Source organism: Oryza brachyantha, chromosome 3 (genome assembly GCF_000231095.2).
Source record: "Oryza brachyantha chromosome 3, ObraRS2, whole genome shotgun sequence".
Taxonomy (NCBI): Eukaryota; Viridiplantae; Streptophyta; class Magnoliopsida; order Poales; family Poaceae; genus Oryza; species Oryza brachyantha.
This window is the reverse complement of record NC_023165.2, coordinates 22940572-22961530: the sequence shown is the minus strand read 5'-3', so window position 1 is coordinate 22961530 and position 20959 is coordinate 22940572. Positions and strand designations below refer to the sequence as shown.

Below are 20959 nucleotides of genomic sequence, written 5' to 3'. Positions count from 1 at the left end.
AAATTTAATTTTTAATCTTAAATTTAAAATTAGTTTGAGTTTCTTTTATCGGAACTTATTTTTTAGCCTTTGCTTTTAAAACACTTAAAACATGTATATTTTTTTGATAAATATATTGCACGGTTTGAAAAAAAACAAACAATAGACCTGTACAATTGACATCATGGTCAATTTGCAAACTGAAGCACAAAAAATTAGAACTGTTTTGCGACTAGAGTGAGAAATCATAGTTGAACTGAAATTTGTTGTGGCTTTCCCAAGAACCGTCATGTTGGCTGTAAAAAATAATTCCAATGGAGGATATGTCGATTCTTTACAAAATCTATACGTGAGGCATTCTGCTATTTACTGATTAGTCTCGCTCTGGGAAAACTTTCTCCAAGAAACTTACAAATCGTCTCGAATACAAATTTGGATCAACAGCCGATATCGAAAGAGGGTCGAACTTTAGTGATTTGACAGCATGCTCAACTCGTTTGGACACATTATACTCTTGTAGTATGTCAATGATACCAAGGTATAGGACAACATCATATTCTTCAATGGTGTCCACGTTTTCTACTACTTCTACGTTCACGTCCTCGTGCACTTTCCGAGCTCGAGCTGGCATGTTCACTCCTAGCTGAACACGGAACCTGAAAATAGCAAACGAGTCAGAAACTGAGTTCATCTTTGTGAAGAACCATGCTGACCAAACAGCCGCCAAAAGCCAGTAAAAGGAATAAAAAATATGGTTAGGATTATGCACTTGATCAGTCTCATCTTTTTTATTTGTATAAGCGTAAACGAAACAGCTTATAAATGATTAAAAAATAATTTATGCGTAAAACTTTTATATACATGTTCTTAGCAATTTAAAAGCAAAGGCGGAAAATAAACTAAGATAAAAAAAACCTTAAAATAAACTTCAATTTAAGTTTTAAAATTTAAATTTGGATTGGTGCAGTTTAAGAGGTACAGTACTTACTACTTAGTATATAGCAGGGGAACAGATGCAAAAAAAGTGCAAACCCACTATACTACGCGCACTACAAGAGAAGCAATCTATATTACTGCTATTACCAAATATATTGTGCCTTTTCAAATGCACAAGCTACAATATACTCTACATCTATGAATTCTTCGAGAATTCACACTTAACTACCAACGTGTGTATGTAAATGTTGCATTGCAGGGTCATAATATTAATCAAGCAACGCACTGGTGGAGCTGCCATGGTTCACCTAATTTTGAGTTGTACTGTGAAATTTGATCTAGAAGTTTAAAAATTCAAATAATGGTGCAAGTCACCGAAAAGATCCAACTTGCAAGTAAGACCAAGTTCCTCATTGCACTTTGTACTTGGTTAAACTTTGAAATCTTTTAGATAGAAGTCACTCTACCTTCCAGTGCCTGGTAAAACAAGATCGACTTCTTCATAACCACCTTCTGCTGCCCTAACCATGCTTCCTCTTATGTGTGAACCACGTACTGTTGGACCTGGCTCATTAGCTGCAACTAGTAGAAATCCCTTTGAAGAAATTTTCTCCTCGTGATGCAGCGCAACACTATCTGATTAAGGTGAAAAAAAAAAGATCCTACCATTAGGCAACAAGTAGAATTCAAAAGCTGGTGCAGTCTTGACTTACATTTTCAGAGGAATATAACAAAACAGAACTCTGTTATACTTAAAGTTGAGTACATACAATCTGTCTGAGGTGAAATTCCACTGCTTTCAAGGGCATGATATGATGTGATACTCCTTAGGTGATTGGGAGCTCGGAAGTGGATTCCCAATAGCATGCTATAATCGATTATAGATTGGGATTCCAGGAACATACAATCAAGAGCTATCTGCCTGAAAATAGTCAGCAAAAGTAGTTTTCAGACATAAGCTTGGAAATTACTGAATCATATAAATATTGGCACTCAAGAGGTCAAGATTGCATTGTCAACCAGGTCAAGAAAAATACCACAGCAGAAATGGAGCAGTAATGTACCGGACAACCAGACAAAACCATGAAACACAACATTAAGATGTTCAGAAAAAAGAGAGGGAGCAACAAAGTAGCAACTTACCTGAAGAGTGCGTCCCTCCATGGTTTATCCACGTGAAAAACATATGATAGGTCAAGATCCTTTAGTGTTGTATTCTCATTTATATTTTGTTTCTTTGTTGATCGACCTTGTGTAGAGCCTTTTAAGTCATACTTACGATGAATTCGCAGTTCAGTACAAAACATATTTCCCATGACGACAAAACGGACCTATAAAACCATCGATAGAATTAAATATAGCAAATGCATACGCGATACTCCCACAACAACGTTCAACACAACAGTATGATAATGTACCTTTCTTCCACCTTTCAGAGTAATCCTGTGCACGCCGAAAAATTTTGTGATGAGTGTATTATCATAAGCTTTGACATGATTGTAATATTTTGGAAGCATCTTCAACAGTATCTGCAGCACGTATTACATCAAACCAATCTGCAGTAGGCATATCTTATCACTTAACAAGGATATACACTGTTTTTAGCATGAATTTTTTATTGTTCTTGAAAACCTCAGTTTCATTCAATTTTTAATTGCAAAATAACACTGTTGTTGCAAGAAATAATTGAGGGTCATACCTTCAGCTCAGTTTTTCTAAGTGTTTTTATGACAAAACGTTCATCTTGAGAGAGATAGAAAATACTGCCACTTTTCCCAGGTGAAGAAAGCTCCTTTAGACTATCACCGCCACAAATAGACATCATGTAATCTGCAGCATCGATATGAAACATTTCTCGAAGATTCCTGGCAAAATATACTTAATTATGCACTAATAAGATATTTAAATTCCAAGAATAATTGACAGACTATCAAACTTCCAATTTGATGTATGTTCAGTGAAGTCTACATACTGCAGTGTTATCTAAAAATATGATAGCAATACTTTTTATTTACACAAGATGATTAAAATTTTCGAACATGTTTGCAATTTTCTACAGCTAATAAGGGAGGGATGAACCACAGTGGAGCATGCCCCCGTATTCAGTTCAGAGTGGGTGGACCACAGATTGTAACACAAACAGATGAAATAATAAAATGACAGTATGAAGTACTAGGCTATTGAACAGTGAGATCACTGGAAAGATATAATACCGGAAGACCATTGGACAATAGTCTTTCCAAAAGAAATCGACGGAGTAGTGCGGAGGGGTATACTGGGATCCCTCACAAGGGAAGTACATTTTTATCCGTGCTCGAGGTCCAAAATCATTTGACCGGACTTCACGCAAAGGCACAGGGGTAATTTTACCTACAGTATACCTGAATAGAAGTACTGCATAGTCATATGGGGTAATCATTAAAAAACATAAACAAGTTACATGTCATGAGGTTTTTTTTTAAAAAAAGAGAACATAAACTAATTATGTCATGAGGTAAACGGTGTTTTTCATAAAGTATGGTTAATGTACCATCCAATAGCTAGTATATTAAGAACAAGTAACGAGGTACTGATAAATTGACAGATGGCTCATGGCTAGATGCATTATGACATGGTATTAATAAGAATACTACAGCAAAATAAAACTTAGCAAATATGATATTTAAAGTAGCCACAAGGGCACGTTATTTTTCTTATCAAAATTGCCCAAGTATTGATGAATGGGTGGGCAGCAAGTGGTAATAGTACTATAATGTTGTGGTACCTTTTCTCAAAATAGGGTTATCCATTTTTGTACATGGAGTGCATTAATTTACCTAATGTGGGTAATGGCTATTTTTTTCAGAAAGAGAAGGGACTTTTTCCAGAAAGAAGGAACTAGTTTTGCGGTTGCTCATAGCAAGAACAGTCTAACTGGCAGCTAATTTTCTCCACTGAATTGATTATTCATTATTCAGTCACTAATTAATACTTGGATTACCAAAAAAGAGGTAACTTTACACATGTTCATGGATAGCATATTTCAGTGGAAGGCACACTTGTCCTAAATGGATACATCCATAACAAACCAGAGAATATAACAACCACCCAATGTAACTCTCCAAAGCTCGTGTAGCAAAAGGTGATGAATTCATACAATGAATTTTACCTGATGCCCAGTTGCAAGTTAAGCATTAGATAATAGCTCCTGTGGCCCTTGTAAATAGTCTCCATTGGCCCTCTAGCTTGTTTCTCCCACATATTTTCTTGTGCTATATCTGACATTCTTGAATCTTTGTTTCTTGGCTGTTCATTGACAAGCACTCCTTGCACATATTCCCGTCCATAAACCAAATCTTTATCAACTTCATCATCTTGTAGACACTGATCATCGGCTGATTTACTTGATACATCTTGGCGCAGGTGGTTTCCAGAATTATCATAAAAAATAGGTGTGGTGCCATTTGAAATACGCCTGGGCCGATGAAGAAAACTACGCAATCTCCAATTCTTGCATAGTTTTTGCAATAGAAATAACAGTCCAATAGTGATCTTTTCATTACTAGAACTTGAAGCACTTGTGCCATCATGACTTGTTAGACAGTCAGAGACTTCAAGGTTACAAGGAAGTTTGCTTCCAGGTTCATAAAATACACCATGTCCATCCTTAAGTCCCCTATCCCATGTACCAATGTAGCAAGCTCCAGATGCATATTTGCAATAACCTTTGCCATGAGCCAGGCCATTGAGCCAATTACAGTCAAGTGTATCACCATTTATCCATTGCATTACTCCCCTTCCACTCATTTTGCCTGATTTCCATCTCCCAGTGTATATGTTGCCATCAGCCCATGTGTATGTGCCTAATCCATCTGGTAAACCCTCATTCCACAAACCTTCATAAATGTCAGAGTTAGAATAAACCATTGTCCCAATACCGTGCTTTTTGTTCATCCTCCAAGAACCTTTGTAAACCGAACCATCAACCCCCTTGAAAGTGCCGGTTCCATCGATGAATCCTCCACGGAAGTCACCTTCGTAGGATGCACCAGAAGGCCACTGAATTAGTCCTCTCCCGGTCATTTTACTCTTGTCCCACTCACCATCATAAAGAGCCCCATCTGTCCACATATACTTTCCCGGTCCATGAGGGACTAAACCATCAAAGCTGCCCACATAGATGTCCCCATTCGGAAGGGTATTCCCCCTAACCAGAATAAAGAAAAATCATATACTATCACTTCTTTTTTTGCGGGGATACTATCACTTATTTATTATTCATATATTCAAATTGCATTGCGTGATGCCTCAATGCTTTCATAAAACTAAATTGCCCACTCGTAAAGCAACACAATTGGTGGTGGACAGCTGGAAGCGGACGGTTGCAAACTTTGCGCTGATTTTAATGCACTTTCAATATGTGGGAAGAACAATGAAGCACTTCTAATTACTACCAGGAAAGATAAAAAAAACGCAAAAATAGACCAAAGAATTATCACACCTTTGGATGCTCCCCTTGCTTGTCTCTGCATGGGCCATGTCACGATTTACCAGAGTAGATCAGAAGCTACAAGATGCATTCCAGGAAATCTGAAACAAGGCAGCAAAATTTCCATTTTTACCAACTCCAACGAAAAAAAAGACAGGGTTAATCTCCCAATACGTAGCAGAAACAAGAACTGTAATGCCTCCAGCAAAGCGAATTTCCATTACCACGTAAAACTGAAAGGAGATGCAATTACACAGTCCTAGCTCAAGTGCTAACCGAGGAAGTACAAAAAAAGAACACTAAATATTCCCTTCTACTGTTCGTGGTCAATCAAAAAACGGAAGCTCATATCACCCACACAGATCAAGTTAACCAGAAAATCTCCAATTCAGTTCGATACAGCGCAAGCGGCCTTCCAGATCGCCGCGCCGCCGCCAATCTAAGCAGCGAAGCAGACAGAAGCCCGCTCGGACCACCGAACAACGTACCTTCAGCTGCAGCGCGGCGAGGAAGGCCGCCCGGAAGCCCACCATGCGATCTCCGCCGCCTCGCGAATCTAGCTAGCTACGCTAGCAAACGGTATCACGGCTCGGGCGAGGTAGGGAGAGAAGAGGGGCAATCAATCAGAGAGGAGGAGGAGGAGAGGGGAAAGGAAAGGGAGCGGGAGGGGGGACAGTGCGAGGAGGAGGCGTCTGGGCCCCGCCGGGAGCAGCAAATGGGAATCGCCTCACCACCACCACCACCACCACGTTGCGGGGGCGCGGGGCCTTGCTGGCGCCGACCAAATCCCCCCACATCCAGCTCCCCCGCCCCGCGCGCCCCCGTCTCCCTCCCCTCCCCTCCCCACCTCGCCCCAGATATTTTCCTTTCTTTTTTTTCTCGCCCTCCTTTCGGCGGCGTCCATCGCGGAGAGCGACGCGCCTTTCACCCGCCGCGCCCCCGCGCGGCGCGGCGCGGGCGTTGGGTCTTTTTTTGACCGCGGCGAACGAACTGGCCGGCGAGGTGAAGCTAGCGGCGCGGGCGCAACGACCGACCCGACCCGCCCGCGCGCAGGTGGCGCGGAGCACGTGGGCGGTGGCGCCGTTTGCTTCGTCGTGGCGTGGGGGCGTCCTGTTGCCGGCGGCGGATGGCGACCGCGGAGGCGAGCGCGCGGTGAAAGATTCCTTGGACGTTCCATTTTTCTGTCTTTTACCTGGGCTGGGGCCGCGCTCTCTCGCTGTCGCTGGGTTCGGTGTAACTTCTGTTTGGAGTTTACTGTTTCGTAGGGGGGTATGGAATAGTACAGAAGAGGAAAGGAGTTGACCGGTTGACTGAAAGCGAAAGGACTGACCTACCGGGATATGAGGTTGGGCTGCGTTGGGTTGGGTGGGAATTGCCTGTGGGCTGGGTTTATAGTCACGGTTTATATTGGAATTTTGATATTTTGGTTTTTTTAAAACTTATTTTATAAATAGATTTTTAAAAATATATATCACACGAATGAACATTCTTTTGACCGCGGGAACATCATTGACATCGTCGTTGAATAAGACGACATCAATATCGTTGACATCATTCTTAAGTTATTGTGTCAAGCTCACGTGGGCGGAGGACGGCATCAACTACGTCGTCGATATAGGCGCAGTTAAAAAGATATATTCGTGTAATAATTTTTTCTAAGAATTTATTTATAAAATAAGTTTTTGAAAAGGACCAAAATATCAAGATTAAAAGAGATTTATAAGACTAACCTACCGTGATTTCAAGTTGGTAGGTTGTTTTATGTGGCTAGTAGAAGATGAAAGCCACGGACCACCTATGGTGAAAATAACATGCGACGGTGTTTTTTTGGAAAAATATGAGACAAATTAAGTTTCCTCGGGAAAAGCATTAACACATTCTTTGAAAAAATATCTAAGGGGTGATTCTTTGGTTTTTTTATGAAAAAATTCAAACGACATATTTGCAAATAAAAAATAATTTATGAATAAAATTTTTATATACATATTCCTACCGCAAAAACCCAATGATGAAAAATAAACTTCGGTGGAAAACACAAAATCAACTCTAAAATTTAAATTTTAAATTTAAATTTTGTCTTATAAGCATGCTAAAAGACGATAGTGTAAAGTGATACGGGTGATATTACTGTACTAAGAGAAGAAAATATGTTAAAAGTAAACAGGGAATCTACAAAGAAAGAAATCAAAGTCACCTATTTGGAACTAAGAAGTGATTCATGTTCGTATTTACTTTGACTTCTTTTTCTTCTAAGTTCCAAAGCAGTCAATCATTTTTGGAACAAATGGAGAAACATTTATATCCAATAGTGCGCCATTTTTCTCATCGTTATCATTATGTGACACATCTTATGGGCCAAAATAATTGTGCGTGGTTTAACGATCCAGAATCTCCTCCCCTATGATAGGTAAATATTTTTTTAGCATAAATGTTTGATATGGAAAGCCAACCCTCTATCGTGGAGTGATCACTAATTAAGGTTTTCTCCTTAAATCTTCTATACATAATTAATCTTTTTTCGTGTATGGATCATACATTATTTCTATATTAAAAGAGTTTTTATACACAATACAGTCTTTCGCTGAATCACCTAAGGCCAACGGCTAACATTGTCTGTAGTAGCATATCACGTTGGCAGCCGGTTAGCGTAGCAGCACTGTCGTACACCGTTTTTAGTAGCAGTGCACGTTGACAAAGCCTGGTGTAGCATCACTTTGATAAGTGGCAACATATTGGCATCGTCTGTAGCAACAACAGTTACAACACATGTTGTCTTGCAATGATATTTTTATTTCTTCACTAATTTTATATAAAAAATACTACCTGATTAGGATAGTTCTTATATATGTGCAATGTTGGTACATTATTATTTGAAGGTGAACAATAATAGGAAGGATGGTATAATCATGTGGATCGTGAAAAAAATAACATGTACATTGTTAATATTTTTCTGGTTGGGTACCTTGGTCTTACTAATCTGCATTATGTAGATGCCCTCTGCATTCTAACCGTTCTTGAAGTTCCCACTGCTCACCTGTCACCTCCACCGCACTCTGGTGCTGTCACCACCGCCTCACCTGGGCATCTCTATAACCGCTGGCTGAATGCCCATGCTTCACTATGGATAAAAGAAAATATATTAATATTATCTAAAATAAATATAAATATATTTTCCATAAATATGTTATATATCTTTTTATAGGAAATATCCACCTTATATCTATCTATTTAGATTTGATTGTTTCTTAATATTAATAAGTTCAATGAAAAATTTGTAAACTTATAATGGGGTAGGTGGGATGGCATATTCACTGTCACCACCACTACCTTCGTTTAAAAGAATATTCAATAGAAAATTTGTAAACTTTATAATGAGGGTAGGTGGGGTGTTAGATTCACTGTCACCACTGCCTTTTTATTAAAAGGATATAGATGTGGGACTACCCCTAACCACCTTAAGAACTTTAATCCAATGCACCATTGTTGAATATCACTACCAGCATCAAAGAAGTAGGACTTACCGAAAGTATGAAACTAGAAGAAGTGGTGATTATAGACAACATCGTGTTGGTGAGCTACTGGCTGGTGACTGAAATTTATTCCAATGATAATCACTTGAGACGATATAAGTTTCTGCAAATTATTTGCACATGATAAGTTTAGGACATAAATAAAAAGAGAGATAATAAAAACAATTAGGTTTTTAAAGATCATTTGATACGTTGCCCCAAGTGTTAAGTTTATCGAGCCACCCAGTTTTAGATGATGGAAAGAAATTTATCAGCAATTAAATTAGACCTTCCCTCTTTACATATGTATGGGGCACAGAAAAACAAAAGGGAGAAAGCAAGAATATCGTGTGTGGTTCTTAAAGTTTTGCTCCAAGGCCAGTATGGTCCTTAACGCTCACCAGAAACGCCATACAGATCGACATGCCATATCATCATCTTATGCAAGATATATGGTGAAATGCCTAATTTAGCCATATGTGTATCATAGAAAAAAGATAACTAATTTTGGTAAAGTATCTAAGTACAAGGTCATGCACCCATGCTAAATCGTAGTTAGGTGCCCTTGGCCTTGTTCGGCAGGGCAGGCTTCCAACTTTTTTTTCCTAACGCATGCTTATTAAACTGTTAAATGATATATTTTTCAAAAAATATAGAAAATTACTTAAAATCTTTTAACCTATTTTTAAGTTTTTATAGCTAATACTTAATTAATCATGCTAACGAATCATCCTATTTTTAGTGCCAGAGAGAGTTTCTGAACTCCCTCTCCCGAACACACCTTTAAGCCGTTTTGGTAACAAGATCTTCCTATGGTTGTGCTACTCCGGGAAGAAAAGGAGCAAATTTGAAGGCTTATATGTATGCCTTTACACAAGACATTTTCTTTCACGACAATGAATCTAATGCTTACCTTTTCTTTGACAATGGAGGAATCACACTAAAAATAAAATTACACGTATGCTCTACATTTATCCACAAATACATATCCATATATCAGCCTCCTATGTTAATAGTTTATGTTCATCCAAACCTTGTAATAAGTTTTAAGGACGAACATTTCAAAATTTGAAAAGATTTCCCTGATGCAATCTTCTCTAGCAAAAGCTCCAGAATAAGTATGGCTTTCACTTGTCTAACTCGTGTTTTGGACATACCTAAAACAAATTATCCTCTCACTTTATCACGACGATGGCTCTTACAATGGTCAAGAAATTGCTTTCTCTCCGAAGACATAATAAATAATAAATGGTATGACTATTGCTCGTACATCTAATCCGAGATAATTTCTCAAACACAAGAAATGGAATCGGAAAGAGTTGTACAAGGCACTGTGAGGAGCTCCCAAATTGTGCTCAAGCTTCTAGCTGAAGTTTGCCTAGTTTTTTAGCATATATTAAGTAAATACGAAACAACTTACTGATGATTAAAAAATAGTTTATAGGTGAAACTTTTACATATGTGTTTTTAGCGATCTACAGTCAAAACTAAAAAATAAAACATAATGAGAAAAAATTCAAAATAAACTCCTAATTTAAGTTATAAAAATTTAATTCTATCTTATAAACATAAACATAAGGAAAAAGATGAGACAATGAAAAACATGTCATTAACATATGATTAATTGAGTGCTAAATATTATAAATTAGTTGATCCAGTGTATTCCTGAAAAATGAGGAAGTAGACACATGGAGCTGATTCACCGACCCCGATGTTACAAGTTTAGGTGGTGTTTAGATTGAGAAAATTTTTAGGAGAAGTGTTACGTCAAATGTTTGACCGGATGTCGGAAAGTGTTTTCGGACACAAATGCAAAAACGAATTTCACAGCTAGCCTGAAAAACGCGAGACGAATCTTTTGAGTCTAATTAATTCGTCATTAGCACATGTTGGTTACTGTAGCACTTATGACCAATCATGGGCTAATTAGGCTCAAAATATTCGTCTCAAGATTTCTTCTATAACTGTGCAATTAGTTTTTTGGTTCATCTATATTTAATGCTTGATTTAGGTGTCCAAAAATTCGATGTGATGTTTTTAGAAAAAAATTTTGGAAACTAAACAACGCCTTAAACTGCGCATGAATCTTTGGTCAGCTGATTGTTACTCACCCATACGACTCTCAGGTCTCGACGACCAAGAATGTTAAAAAAAAAGAGAAGCGTAATGTGCCCCTTGGCCAGAAACATCCAACTTAGAGCAAGTATAATAGCAGACTATAAGCTGGCTAAATGCTGAGGTGGAAGAGAGAAGGAAAACAGACTATAAGCTTACCGTCAGCTCTAGTACAAGAACTAAGAAATTCTACTGTATTAACTATAAATAGCTAACTACTGTATAAGTGGACTAATAGAAGGTTACCAACTTATTGACTATATTATTAGTCTTACTAAGAGCAGGTATAATAACAGGCTATAAACCAACTATAAACATATTTTAAAGAGACAAGAGAAGAGAAGTGTGCTACTAATTTGTAGCCTGTTATAACACGGACTCCAAGAGACCGTGTGTGTATAACATGCAAGATCATGCATTAATATTTTATAGATAAATATTATATGAATTAGAGATAGTCTATTGAACTTGCTCTTACCGGCGAAACTGCTGGCAACGGCGACAGGGCACCTCCTACACCACCCCACCGGCGGCCGCCCCCATCCATCCATCCCACGAGAGCCCGTCGCCGCTCCCCCGCCGAACGTCGTCAGCCTCGCAGCAGCAGCAGCAGCGCGCCTCGGGCCACACCGAACGCAGCGACGCACGCACGCAGGCAGCGTAGCAGCGTGCAGTCAAACTCGAGGGGGGAGAGAAAAGAAAAGACCAGGGGAGACGCACCCGCGGCAGCGGCCACTGTAGCACCCGCCGTGCGGTTGGTTGGATTACCATCCCTTTTTCTCTCTCCCCTTTTGCCTTCTTTTCCGGGGGGCTGTGTGTGGTAGGGCAGTGGTGGTGGACTTGACGGCTCCCCACTGGCCGCCTGCCCTGTCTGCCTGCCCTGCGCATCTGGCTCCTCCCTCCTTGCCCGGTTCCTCCCTTTTCCGCGCCGCGTCCTCCCCCCTCGCCCTCTCCTCCTTTCCCCCCCACCACGGCCCTAGCTCTTCCACCGCCTCTCCGGCTCCCCCGCCGCCGCCGACAACGACGCACGAGGTACGGCTGCTCTGCCTGCCTTTCTTCGTTGGCCTATTTTAGATCTGGGATAATATTTCTATCCCTCTTGCCCTCTTGTCTTCTCTGAGTTTGTTGGGTCGATCGGGAGGTCAGGTCAGAGCGGTGGGAGTCGGCGGTTAGGGTGAGGGTTTTCCAGGGGAGGCGTCGATCGATCGTAGCAAGGAGCGGGAGCAGAGCAGAGCAGCTTGCTTGTTGATGCTTGCTGGTACCTGTTCCCGAGGCCTCGAACTCGAAGGGGAGCTCTGTGCGACTGGAATGTGTAGGGGAAGTGATTCCAGATGCGTGCTATGCTGCTGTAGGATGGGAAGGCTGAAAGCGTGAAACTCTTGCTTTAGATGGTGGGAATGAGGGTCGAGGGACGATTGGAAATGGGAATCGGCGTGATGATCGGTTCGCCTTAGCTGATCTGCATGGTCTGCTCAGTTTGTTCATTGGCATGCTCAATCTGCTAATTACCAGTATATGATTTCTGTTCTTTTCAAACGAACTACAGCATGAACTTTCAACTGTATGTATGATTAGGTTGGACGCGACAAGTCATGTGTATATTTGCTCTCATCTTCTGTAGGGAGTGTTGTGAGGGCTGATGAACCTCTAAACATTGGATATGGATGGATGCGACTGCATTGAACCACTATGGCCAACAGATGAGCTCCTCATCAAGTATCAGTACATCTCGGACTTCTTCATAGCCCTCGCATATTTCTCGATCCCATTGGAACTAATTTATTTCGTGAAGAAGTCATCTTTCTTCCCATACAGATGGGTTTTGATCCAGTTTGGTGCATTTATAGTCCTATGTGGAGCAACTCATCTCATAAACCTGTGGACTTTCACCACACACACAAAGACTGTTGCTATGGTCATGACAATAGCAAAGGTTTCAACAGCTGTTGTGTCCTGTGCAACAGCTTTGATGCTTGTACATATTATCCCTGATTTGCTGAGCGTGAAAACAAGGGAATTGTTTCTGAAGAACAAAGCTGAACAGCTTGATAGAGAGATGGGCTTGATCAGGACACAGGAAGAGACTGGGAGGCATGTTAGGATGCTTACCCATGAAATCAGAAGCACGCTTGATAGACATACAATTTTGAAGACTACACTTGTTGAGCTAGGAAGGACCTTAGGGCTGGAAGAATGTGCCCTATGGATGCCATCAAGAAGCGGTTCAAGTCTTCAGCTTTCTCATACTCTCAGCCACCAGGTTACTGTTGGGTCAACTGTATCAATTAATCTTCCTGTTGTCAATGATGTGTTCAGTAGGAACAGAGCGATTATAATACCCCATACATGTCCTTTGGCACGAATCAGACCTCTCACAGGGAGATATGTTCCACCAGAAGTGGCTGCAGTGCGAGTACCTCTTCTACATCTTTCAAACTTTCAAATAAATGATTGGCCAGAGCTTTCAGCAAAGAGCTATGCAATTATGGTTCTGATGCTTCCATCTGATAGCGCAAGAAAATGGCATGTGCATCAGTTGGAGCTTGTTGAGGTCGTTGCTGATCAGGTTAGTGCTCTTTCCTTTGCTATGGTTGTTTATAACTTCGATATCCCTAGGAGAGAAAAATGTTTTTAAATATGTTTAAAGCTGTGTCCTCATGATCTTTCAACCGAGAACTACCCTTTAACCTAAATGAAATCATATTCACAACTACAATCCTTTGATCAGCGATCCATGTAAAATTTCTAATATTATCACATCATTCCTAATTCCTTTAGTTTTCTTGAAAGGAAAGGATACTGAGAACCAATAATTCCTTTAGTTTTCTTGAAAGGAAAGGATACTGAGAAGCAACAAACAAGATAAAAATGTCCTTTGTAGTCTCTACTTTTTTTTTTCACTTTAGTGTCTTCCCTTTCTTTTTAAAGAAAATGAGATACAATACAAACGTACATCGATTTAACATAAATATGTTATTTTTTTCACTTTAGTGCCTTCTCTTTCTTTTAAAAGAAAATGAAATACAAGATAAATGCATATCGATTTAACATAAATATGCTAGGAAGAAATATGGTAAGCAAGTCTTTTATTGATTATTGTATTTTATTTCAGGTTGCAGTTGCACTTTCCCATGCAGCTATTCTTGAAGAGTCCATGCGCGCACGTGATCTGCTAATGGAGCAAAATGTTGCCCTGGATTTAGCTCGCCGTGAGGCTGAAATGGCTATCCGTGCTCGTAATGATTTCCTGGCTGTTATGAATCATGAAATGAGGACACCAATGAATGCCATAATAGCCCTTTCCTCCTTACTTTTGGAAACTGAACTTACTCCTGAGCAGCGCCTAATGGTGGAAACGGTTTTGAAAAGCAGCAATCTTTTAGCAACACTCATTAATGATGTGTTAGATCTTTCCAAACTAGAGGATGGTAGTCTTGAATTGGAGATTAAAGCATTCAACCTTCACGCTGTTTTCAAGGAGGTCTGAATCATCACTATTTCAGGTTGTCTAGTGACTATATGCATATTTTGCTTGGCTGAAATTTTATTGTGTTATTCGTACAGGTTATGAGTTTCATCAAGCCAATCGCAGCCATCAAGAGACTGTCTGTGTCAGTTATGTTGGCACCAGATTTACCATTATGCGCCATTGGTGACGAAAAGAGGCTAATGCAAACTATTTTGAATATCTCTGGGAATGCTGTTAAGTTTACCAAGGAGGGCCACATCTCACTTGTAGCCTCTGTTGTGAAGGCTGACTCTTTACGAGAGTTCAGAACCCCAGATTTTCATCCAGCTGCGAGTGATGACAATTTTTATTTGAAAGTTCAGGTAAATATTCTAGACAGTTGTTAGAATGTCTTTTCTAGGCTAGGGAGCATGCTATCAGATTCTCAATAGAAAGCACTTCGGTGTATCATGCATGTTCACAATCATATGTAAAACCTCTGATCCACGTGTGAAACTATGCACCTCTGACCACCACTGCTTCAGTGGCTACTATTGGCATGCAATGCATCATGAAGCCTGGATGGATTCTTGAGTTACATCATCCCTGGGATTCCATATTCCTTGTAGCTTCACATCTGTGTAGGTCCATCACGTACTTATCCAGTTCCCTAGAATGCTATCTGTTGGCTGTAGTCTTTTTTCGTTACATCTTGCTTTGGTTGCCTAAATGGAACCTACCTGAAAGTAAACCTGAAAAAGGAACAGGACTCACCCACAGGAGATTTGATACCAGACCATCATCTTGTTAACTTGGCAAATGCCAACTTAGGATTTCATTATATGTAATTAAACCATTAAACCATTTCATCATAGAACTCTGGTTATATACTGAAAATTCTGGTTTAACTGATCCCAGATTTCCTGAGTAGAATTGGAAAATAGTTTTATGCCTGCAGATCGTGGCATGTAACAGATGGACAGCAGTTGTCTTTTTTTTTAAAAAAAAAAACTGCAGATTTTTTGTAGTCAGATAATTTTTACCGATTTTCTTTATTGTTTTACAACATCTGTTATTTTTTCTATTTGCAGGTTAAAGATACGGGTTGTGGCATTAGCCCTCAGGAACTACCTCATGTATTTACTAAGTTTGCTCAATCTCAGCATGGAGGAAACCGTGGATACAGTGGTAGTGGTCTTGGCCTTGCCATTTGCAAAAGGTACTTTAATATTACATCTCTGCCTTCTTAACTGCCAGCCTCTTTTTTAGCAACACAATTTGTGGTGGGATGCTCTAGCCTACTCACCACCTCAATGTAAACTTGGCAAGTTCTGATAAAGTGAACAAATACCATTTCAGGTTTGTTACTTTGATGGGAGGGCACATCTGGCTGGATAGCGAAGGAACAGGAAGAGGCTGCACAGTAACGTTTGTCATCCAGCTTGGCATATGCGATAATACAAATGCATATCAGCAGAAGCTGATTCCTCTAGTCTGGCCAAGCAGTGGAGATGCTGATTTTGTTGGTTCGGTGCCAAATGCTCCTAATGAAGAGAAAGGACAGGCTTCTCTGAAATATCGGTATCAGAGAAGTATATGAGGTACTGTAAATTGATCGACGGCATTGTATCAAGTAGGGCCTGGTTAGTTTGTCTCTAATTTTGTGCCTAGCCATGTGATAGCTGGAATATATTTGTACAAATAATGTACAGCAGATGGAACTGCATAATGCAGCTATGCGCCTGGGTACAACTCTAACTTGTGTAGTACCCTGTCAACGAATTGTGTATTCTGGGTTGTTCGTGTGACCCTGATAGCTCATTGCTTGTTTTGTCGCATCCCATTCTCTGTGCAAGATAAAGCACTTCTCAATTTTATACTCCCTCCGTCCTATATTATATACATTATATGGGAGTTTAACTTTCTGTTTGTAATCTTGACTATCTTATTCAAAAAAAATTGAAACTATTATTTATTTTGTTTATTATTAAAAGTAGTTTAAGTACTACTTATAAATTTGTATATTTACCCTAAATTTTTGAATAAGACGAATGATAAAAATTATAAATAAATAGTTAGAATATACTATATTATGGGACAGATATAGGACTGTAGTATCTCTTCACGGGTTATGGTTTGCAGGAAACATATGATTTGATTGATCCAGTAGTACTTTTAAGTATACTTTGTTTGTCTAGGAGATCACTTTGGAGGGAATCGGTGTATCACTGATAGGAATGGGCATGGTTCACCCGTAATCCATGGTCATCAATAGTTTGACAAAGTAAACTAAAAGCTACCGATGGAAAATTGTCGAGTGTCAGCGATTGTTTTTTAAAAACATTTTTAACAATTTAGAGCATGTTCAACGGTAGAGTTTATTATAGGCTCTATCTCGAACCACGTAAGTAGAAAAAACTTCTCCAATAAGAACGATCTCTCAAGCTGACTCTTATTAATTAGAGAGTAATTAATTTCTCTATCTGGTAGGCGTCTCTAATTAGAGTCATTATATATATAAAGTAGATTTTCTAATTATTTTATCGTTTTATATGTCAAGTGATGTTTTGCTGACTCTATAGAAACTAATTTATTTTCTCTTTCCTATCATCTCTATTCTATATCAGCAGCCATAAAAACCTTTTGTTCCTGTCCTTATGATTATGCCGCTGTTTTTTTACGTTACTGGAACTTTTACCGCGCGTATGGTAAAGTCCCGATGAGTTTTATTTTATTTTACTCCTTAAAAAGACAAAACTCTAAAACGACATGCTTGGGCCCACGTGAACGTGACCGAATTCGTGTTTTTTCCCCTCTATTTCGCTTCTTTCTGGTGAGGACAGCACGGGTTCTCCCCGGGTTACCGCAATCCTCTCTTTCGCTTCTTACGTGCCCCGACGGCGGCTCAGGTTGCGTGCTTGGCCTAGGGTTTGCTTCGCCATCCTCCGCCCGCTTCCGCATCGCGTCCTCGGCGAGAGCCAGTCGATCGATCGAGGAGCCCAGGGCTTGCCTCGCCGTCATCTTCCCGATCCCGCGTCGCGTCCTCGGTGGGGGGAGGCCAGGCGGTCGGTCGAGGCGACGGCGGCGATGGCGCACAAGATCCCCCTGGAGGTGGCGCACACGCTCGTGGAGATCGCGGAGGTGGCGCGCTACGCCATCGAGCACCGCCGTGGCCACGGCCCGGCGCACGACGGCGTCCTGCCCCCGCCTGTGGATGGGGAGGAGGCCGAGCGGCTGCGTGCGGAGAACGCTATCCTCCGCGCTCGCCTCGCCGACGACCTCTCCCTCCTCCGCGAGCTCCAAGGCGAGCCCTGTGTCTCCCAGGAGTGCCCTGCCGATGTGAGCATCTTACAACTCTTCCGTTCTCTTCTATTGCAGATTAGGAGTATTACTCTTATTATCTCTTGATAATTGGAATGATCATAGTCTCAGTAGAGGTTTTGGCCCCACCTTTTGTCCTAAAACACATATGCCGCTGTCAAAATTTGAAGTTTACAATTTAATTTTGGAATCGTTTTGGGGTTTTCTTATCGTAGTTTCTTTTTCAGCACTGGTCACCGTAAATTATTTTTCCCGCTAATGCGCCGTTTGACGTATTATCCCCAACCAATGGGGCCCTATTAGATACCCTAAAACACGTGCATCTGAAATTTGATATGATATTGTTTTGCCTGAGTCTTGTGGTAGTTTAGTTTATCATCTTGCTTTCCCAATAGTTATACGCATCCATGCCACTAAATAGGGGGTGTAACAGGACAGATTATGGTTAATGCGTGAATCGTGATGCATTTATGTATGCATGATACTGAAACAGAGCACTTCAATAACATAGACCTGGAAATTCAGTTTTATGTGATTAAATGCCTTCATGCCCTTACCCAGCATATATTTTTTTTAATCACTTTTCAATTTGTTTCAGCTTTTTTTTATGTTTCACTGTTTTTTTCATGGATATGATTTTATTATGCAGCTGCATAATCGTCTTGTAGCAGCAGTTAACAATGCTAGCTTCCTGGCTCAGCTTGAGATAGTTCGAGATGAGTCAATGCATCAACAAACAGAGCTATCTCCTGGTAACATGACAGGTATATCTGTGTGAAACCCGTTGAGTTTATTTGTGACCTATATTTTTATTTTATGACTATATATTTTGTTTCTTGTTTCACATTATGCCTGGTGTTACAGTTAACAGCTTTTGTTTTATGGACGAATTGCAAACAGAATTGGATGTTGGAGATATTCCATACGCTGAAGGTGGTGGGAAGAATGGGTCTTGGGTCTTGGTTGCTTGTGATAATCCTGGGACAAATATGGAGGAAATCAGTGGAATTGATAATGAAAATTATGTACTTGTTCATGATGATGACGTTATTGAGAGTATGGCCACCTTTATTGCTAGGTGCATCCTTGAAGATCCAAAGTCTAAGGTATCTTGTTTTCAACAATTGATGAATACTCTCTCCATACTACCTCAATGATCTAACTATTTGTTATGTTTTCTTCAGTCAATATCACCAGTGGAGCTGCAAAAAGGTATACTAACCTATCTCCATGCTGTTACTTTAAATCCCATAAAGATGGAGTTTATGTACTTCTAAATTCTGTTGGATAATTGGTTCAAAACAATGATTCACAGGGAGAGTGACCAAGAAAGAACTTGAACTTCAATATGCTGTTTGCAATTGTATTATAACTTATGATTCCCAATGTTGTGGATCTTAATCACAGTGCTATATTATGGTGTGGATATGGCTACATAAGTTTTTGTATGCATTGTTCTAGTAGAGTACTTGGTGAAATCAATATTGGTGCATGCCATGGGTGACTGACCCCTTTAACTCATCCAATCACAAATCAAATTCATTGGACCAGTAGTTCATTGCACTGAGATAATAACCAAAGACTTCTTGATAACATGATTATGTTTGACAAAATATTTCTGTCTTTGAGATCTTAGTCTACTTTACATGTTGTTTTGTTTGATTTTGTGTGGCATGTTCTAACTCTTAACATCTGCGCAGCTGTTGCAATGACATTGAGCAACCTGAATGATAAGTGGAAATGGACAAGTATCTGGGAGGCTGGAAAAGTGATTTACATATTGGCAACCTGGGGAATCACAATAGTAGGGTAAAGTTCTCTTCATCCTAACTCCAAAGTTTGTGTTACTGTTGCAAGTTAACATCTTGTTACAATCTGCTTTTTGGTGTACTTCTGTTTTCAGTGCCGCCGTTCCTATTCATTTCTTAGTGCAAACCTGCTTTCATCATCTTAAATAATTGTGAAAAACAGTCCCTCTGATATATTGGTATTATTTTTTTGGTTATATTGTTGATTATCTTCAGGACGATCAATTTTTGGTAGGATTTAGCTAAATGACACTGTCCGAAATATGCAACAGTAGCGTCCATACGGAGGTCTCTTCTTTGACTGTTACTTTTTGAATTCTGATTGCACGCAGGTTGTACAGGAGTCGCCACGTGCTGAAAATTGCAGCCAAGGGAGCTATTGTGTCCGCCAAATTCGTCATGAAGGCACTGTGAAGTGTGAAAGCAGTGGCATCATGGCCATGCGCGATGGTCGGCAATTTGTACATAAAACTCTCCCTGTAAATTGTACGTAAATTGTGAATTATGGTTTGTTCTAAAACTGCCGATTGTTCAGAAACTTCATAACTCATTAATGTGTTATGTTGGTTTCATTCTATGAAATGCACATCCATATTCTATAACTTGTAAAGTGTATCATCTAGACTCCAAATTACTGCAATCCCTATAGAAGAACATAATAAATTCATGTGCTGGCATGTCATGTCACGTAAAGCATGATGTGGCATCATTTCTAACTATATAGTTAGGTTGTTAGGGGTGGGGTGGAAAAAAAAACTGAGCTGAACAAACGGTAACCAAAACATAATTTTTTGGTCACCAGTTCAACCATGAGTTACCAAAATAATTCGGTTAATTCAGTCATGGTTGTCTATTAACCGAAATAATATAAATAGTAGTACAACAAAGCCCTAGCCCACAAAACTATCAAAATTTCTAGCTATCAACATTATCTTTTCGCTTTTGCTAGTGCTTCTAAGCTAAATTTTAATTTCTCAATATTAAATTTGAAGTTGATATTGGAGTTTTTTTTAATCATAATCTATATTTCAATCTTAGCTTTTAAATCGCTAAGAACACATACAGAAAAAATTTTATTTATAAATTATTTTTATTCACGAGTATGTCATTTGACTTTTTCTTTTAAAAAAGCTAACATATCACCCCTATGATGCTATGATTGAATATATATCTGTGGTCTGTGCCATCTTCGATTACTAAACTATAGAAAAATACAAAAAAGAGGGAATTTTTTTAAAAAAATTCTATCATTTGTTCAGTCTCATTTGTCAAATTTCGCTCATCATTAAAAACAAATTGTTCGGTCTTGACTTTTCTCAAACTAAATTCGTCAAACTTTCTCATAACCAAATTCCTCCTCTGACCGAACTACTCG

At 39.6% G+C, this 20959-nt stretch overlaps 3 protein-coding genes and 1 long non-coding RNA gene across 8 annotated transcripts; 2 read left to right on the top strand and 2 right to left on the bottom strand.

The window, feature by feature from the left end:
- Window positions 1-211: 211 nt before the first annotated feature.
- Window positions 212-6176, bottom strand: LOC102702176 (phosphatidylinositol 4-phosphate 5-kinase 1). Of its 3 annotated transcripts, none has more exons than XM_040521927.1 (10): window positions 5872-6174; window positions 5396-5484; window positions 4064-5101; window positions 3216-3296; window positions 2615-2780; window positions 2334-2444; window positions 2059-2246; window positions 1686-1837; window positions 1383-1551; window positions 212-635 (listed from the first exon to the last, which is right to left on the bottom strand). In XM_040521927.1, exons 2-10 carry the CDS (start codon window positions 5431-5433, stop codon window positions 353-355), a joined length of 2226 nt encoding a protein of 741 aa, XP_040377861.1. In that variant the 5' UTR covers window positions 5434-5484; window positions 5872-6174; the 3' UTR covers window positions 212-352. The 3 variants fall into 3 exon arrangements, with proteins under 3 accessions (XP_040377861.1, XP_015690997.1, XP_006650453.1); XM_006650390.3 differs by having other exon boundaries at window positions 342-635; window positions 3129-3296; window positions 5872-6176; XM_015835511.2 differs by lacking the exon at window positions 3216-3296 and having other exon boundaries at window positions 5872-6173.
- A 2071-nt stretch (window positions 6177-8247) lies between these two features.
- On the bottom strand, window positions 8248-11543 carry LOC121053788. Its single transcript, XR_005811278.1, has 3 exons — window positions 11486-11543; window positions 8905-9016; window positions 8248-8501 (listed from the first exon to the last, which is right to left on the bottom strand). It is a non-coding gene; the product is annotated as an uncharacterized LOC121053788 (long non-coding RNA).
- A 290-nt stretch (window positions 11544-11833) lies between these two features.
- Window positions 11834-16296, top strand: LOC102701708 (probable ethylene response sensor 1). Of its 3 annotated transcripts, none has more exons than XM_006650389.3 (6): window positions 11834-12039; window positions 12629-13573; window positions 14120-14488; window positions 14572-14838; window positions 15547-15674; window positions 15815-16296. In XM_006650389.3, the coding sequence occupies exons 2-6, from the start codon at window positions 12668-12670 to the stop codon at window positions 16053-16055; spliced, it is 1911 nt and encodes a 636-aa protein (XP_006650452.1). In that variant the 5' UTR covers window positions 11834-12039; window positions 12629-12667; the 3' UTR covers window positions 16056-16296. The 3 variants fall into 3 exon arrangements, with proteins under 3 accessions (XP_006650452.1, XP_015690840.1, XP_006650451.1); XM_015835354.2 differs by lacking the exon at window positions 11834-12039 and adding an exon at window positions 12154-12473; XM_006650388.3 differs by lacking the exon at window positions 11834-12039 and having other exon boundaries at window positions 12496-13573.
- A 1010-nt stretch (window positions 16297-17306) lies between these two features.
- LOC102701429 lies at window positions 17307-20261 on the top strand. Its single transcript, XM_006650387.3, has 6 exons — window positions 17307-17794; window positions 18426-18540; window positions 18677-18882; window positions 18961-18988; window positions 19477-19585; window positions 19917-20261. The coding sequence occupies exons 1-6, from the start codon at window positions 17543-17545 to the stop codon at window positions 19996-19998; spliced, it is 792 nt and encodes a 263-aa protein (XP_006650450.1). The 5' UTR covers window positions 17307-17542; the 3' UTR covers window positions 19999-20261.
- The last annotated feature ends 698 nt before the right edge of the window (window positions 20262-20959 follow it).

Coding starts and splice junctions, on each gene's coding strand:
- LOC102701708 (XM_006650389.3), top strand. CDS start 12,668: ATGGATGGATGCGACTGCATTGAACCACTATGGCCAACAGATGAGCTC. Junction 13,574..14,119: donor TTGAGGTCGTTGCTGATCAG/GTTAGTGCTCTT, acceptor ATTTTATTTCAG/GTTGCAGTTGCACTTTCCCA. Junction 14,839..15,546: donor ATTTTTATTTGAAAGTTCAG/GTAAATATTCTA, acceptor TTCTATTTGCAG/GTTAAAGATACGGGTTGTGG.
- LOC102702176 (XM_006650390.3), bottom strand. CDS start 5,433: ATGGCCCATGCAGAGACAAGCAAGGGGAGCATCCAAAG. Junction 2,781..3,128: donor TATTGTCCAATGGTCTTCCG/GTATTATATCTT, acceptor ATATTTTGCCAG/GAATCTTCGAGAAATGTTTC. Junction 2,247..2,333: donor CTCTGAAAGGTGGAAGAAAG/GTACATTATCAT, acceptor ATGGTTTTATAG/GTCCGTTTTGTCGTCATGGG.
- LOC102701429 (XM_006650387.3), top strand. CDS start 17,543: ATGGCGCACAAGATCCCCCTGGAGGTGGCGCACACGCTCGTGGAGATC. Junction 18,541..18,676: donor ATCTCCTGGTAACATGACAG/GTATATCTGTGT, acceptor AATTGCAAACAG/AATTGGATGTTGGAGATATT. Junction 18,989..19,476: donor ACCAGTGGAGCTGCAAAAAG/GTATACTAACCT, acceptor ACATCTGCGCAG/CTGTTGCAATGACATTGAGC.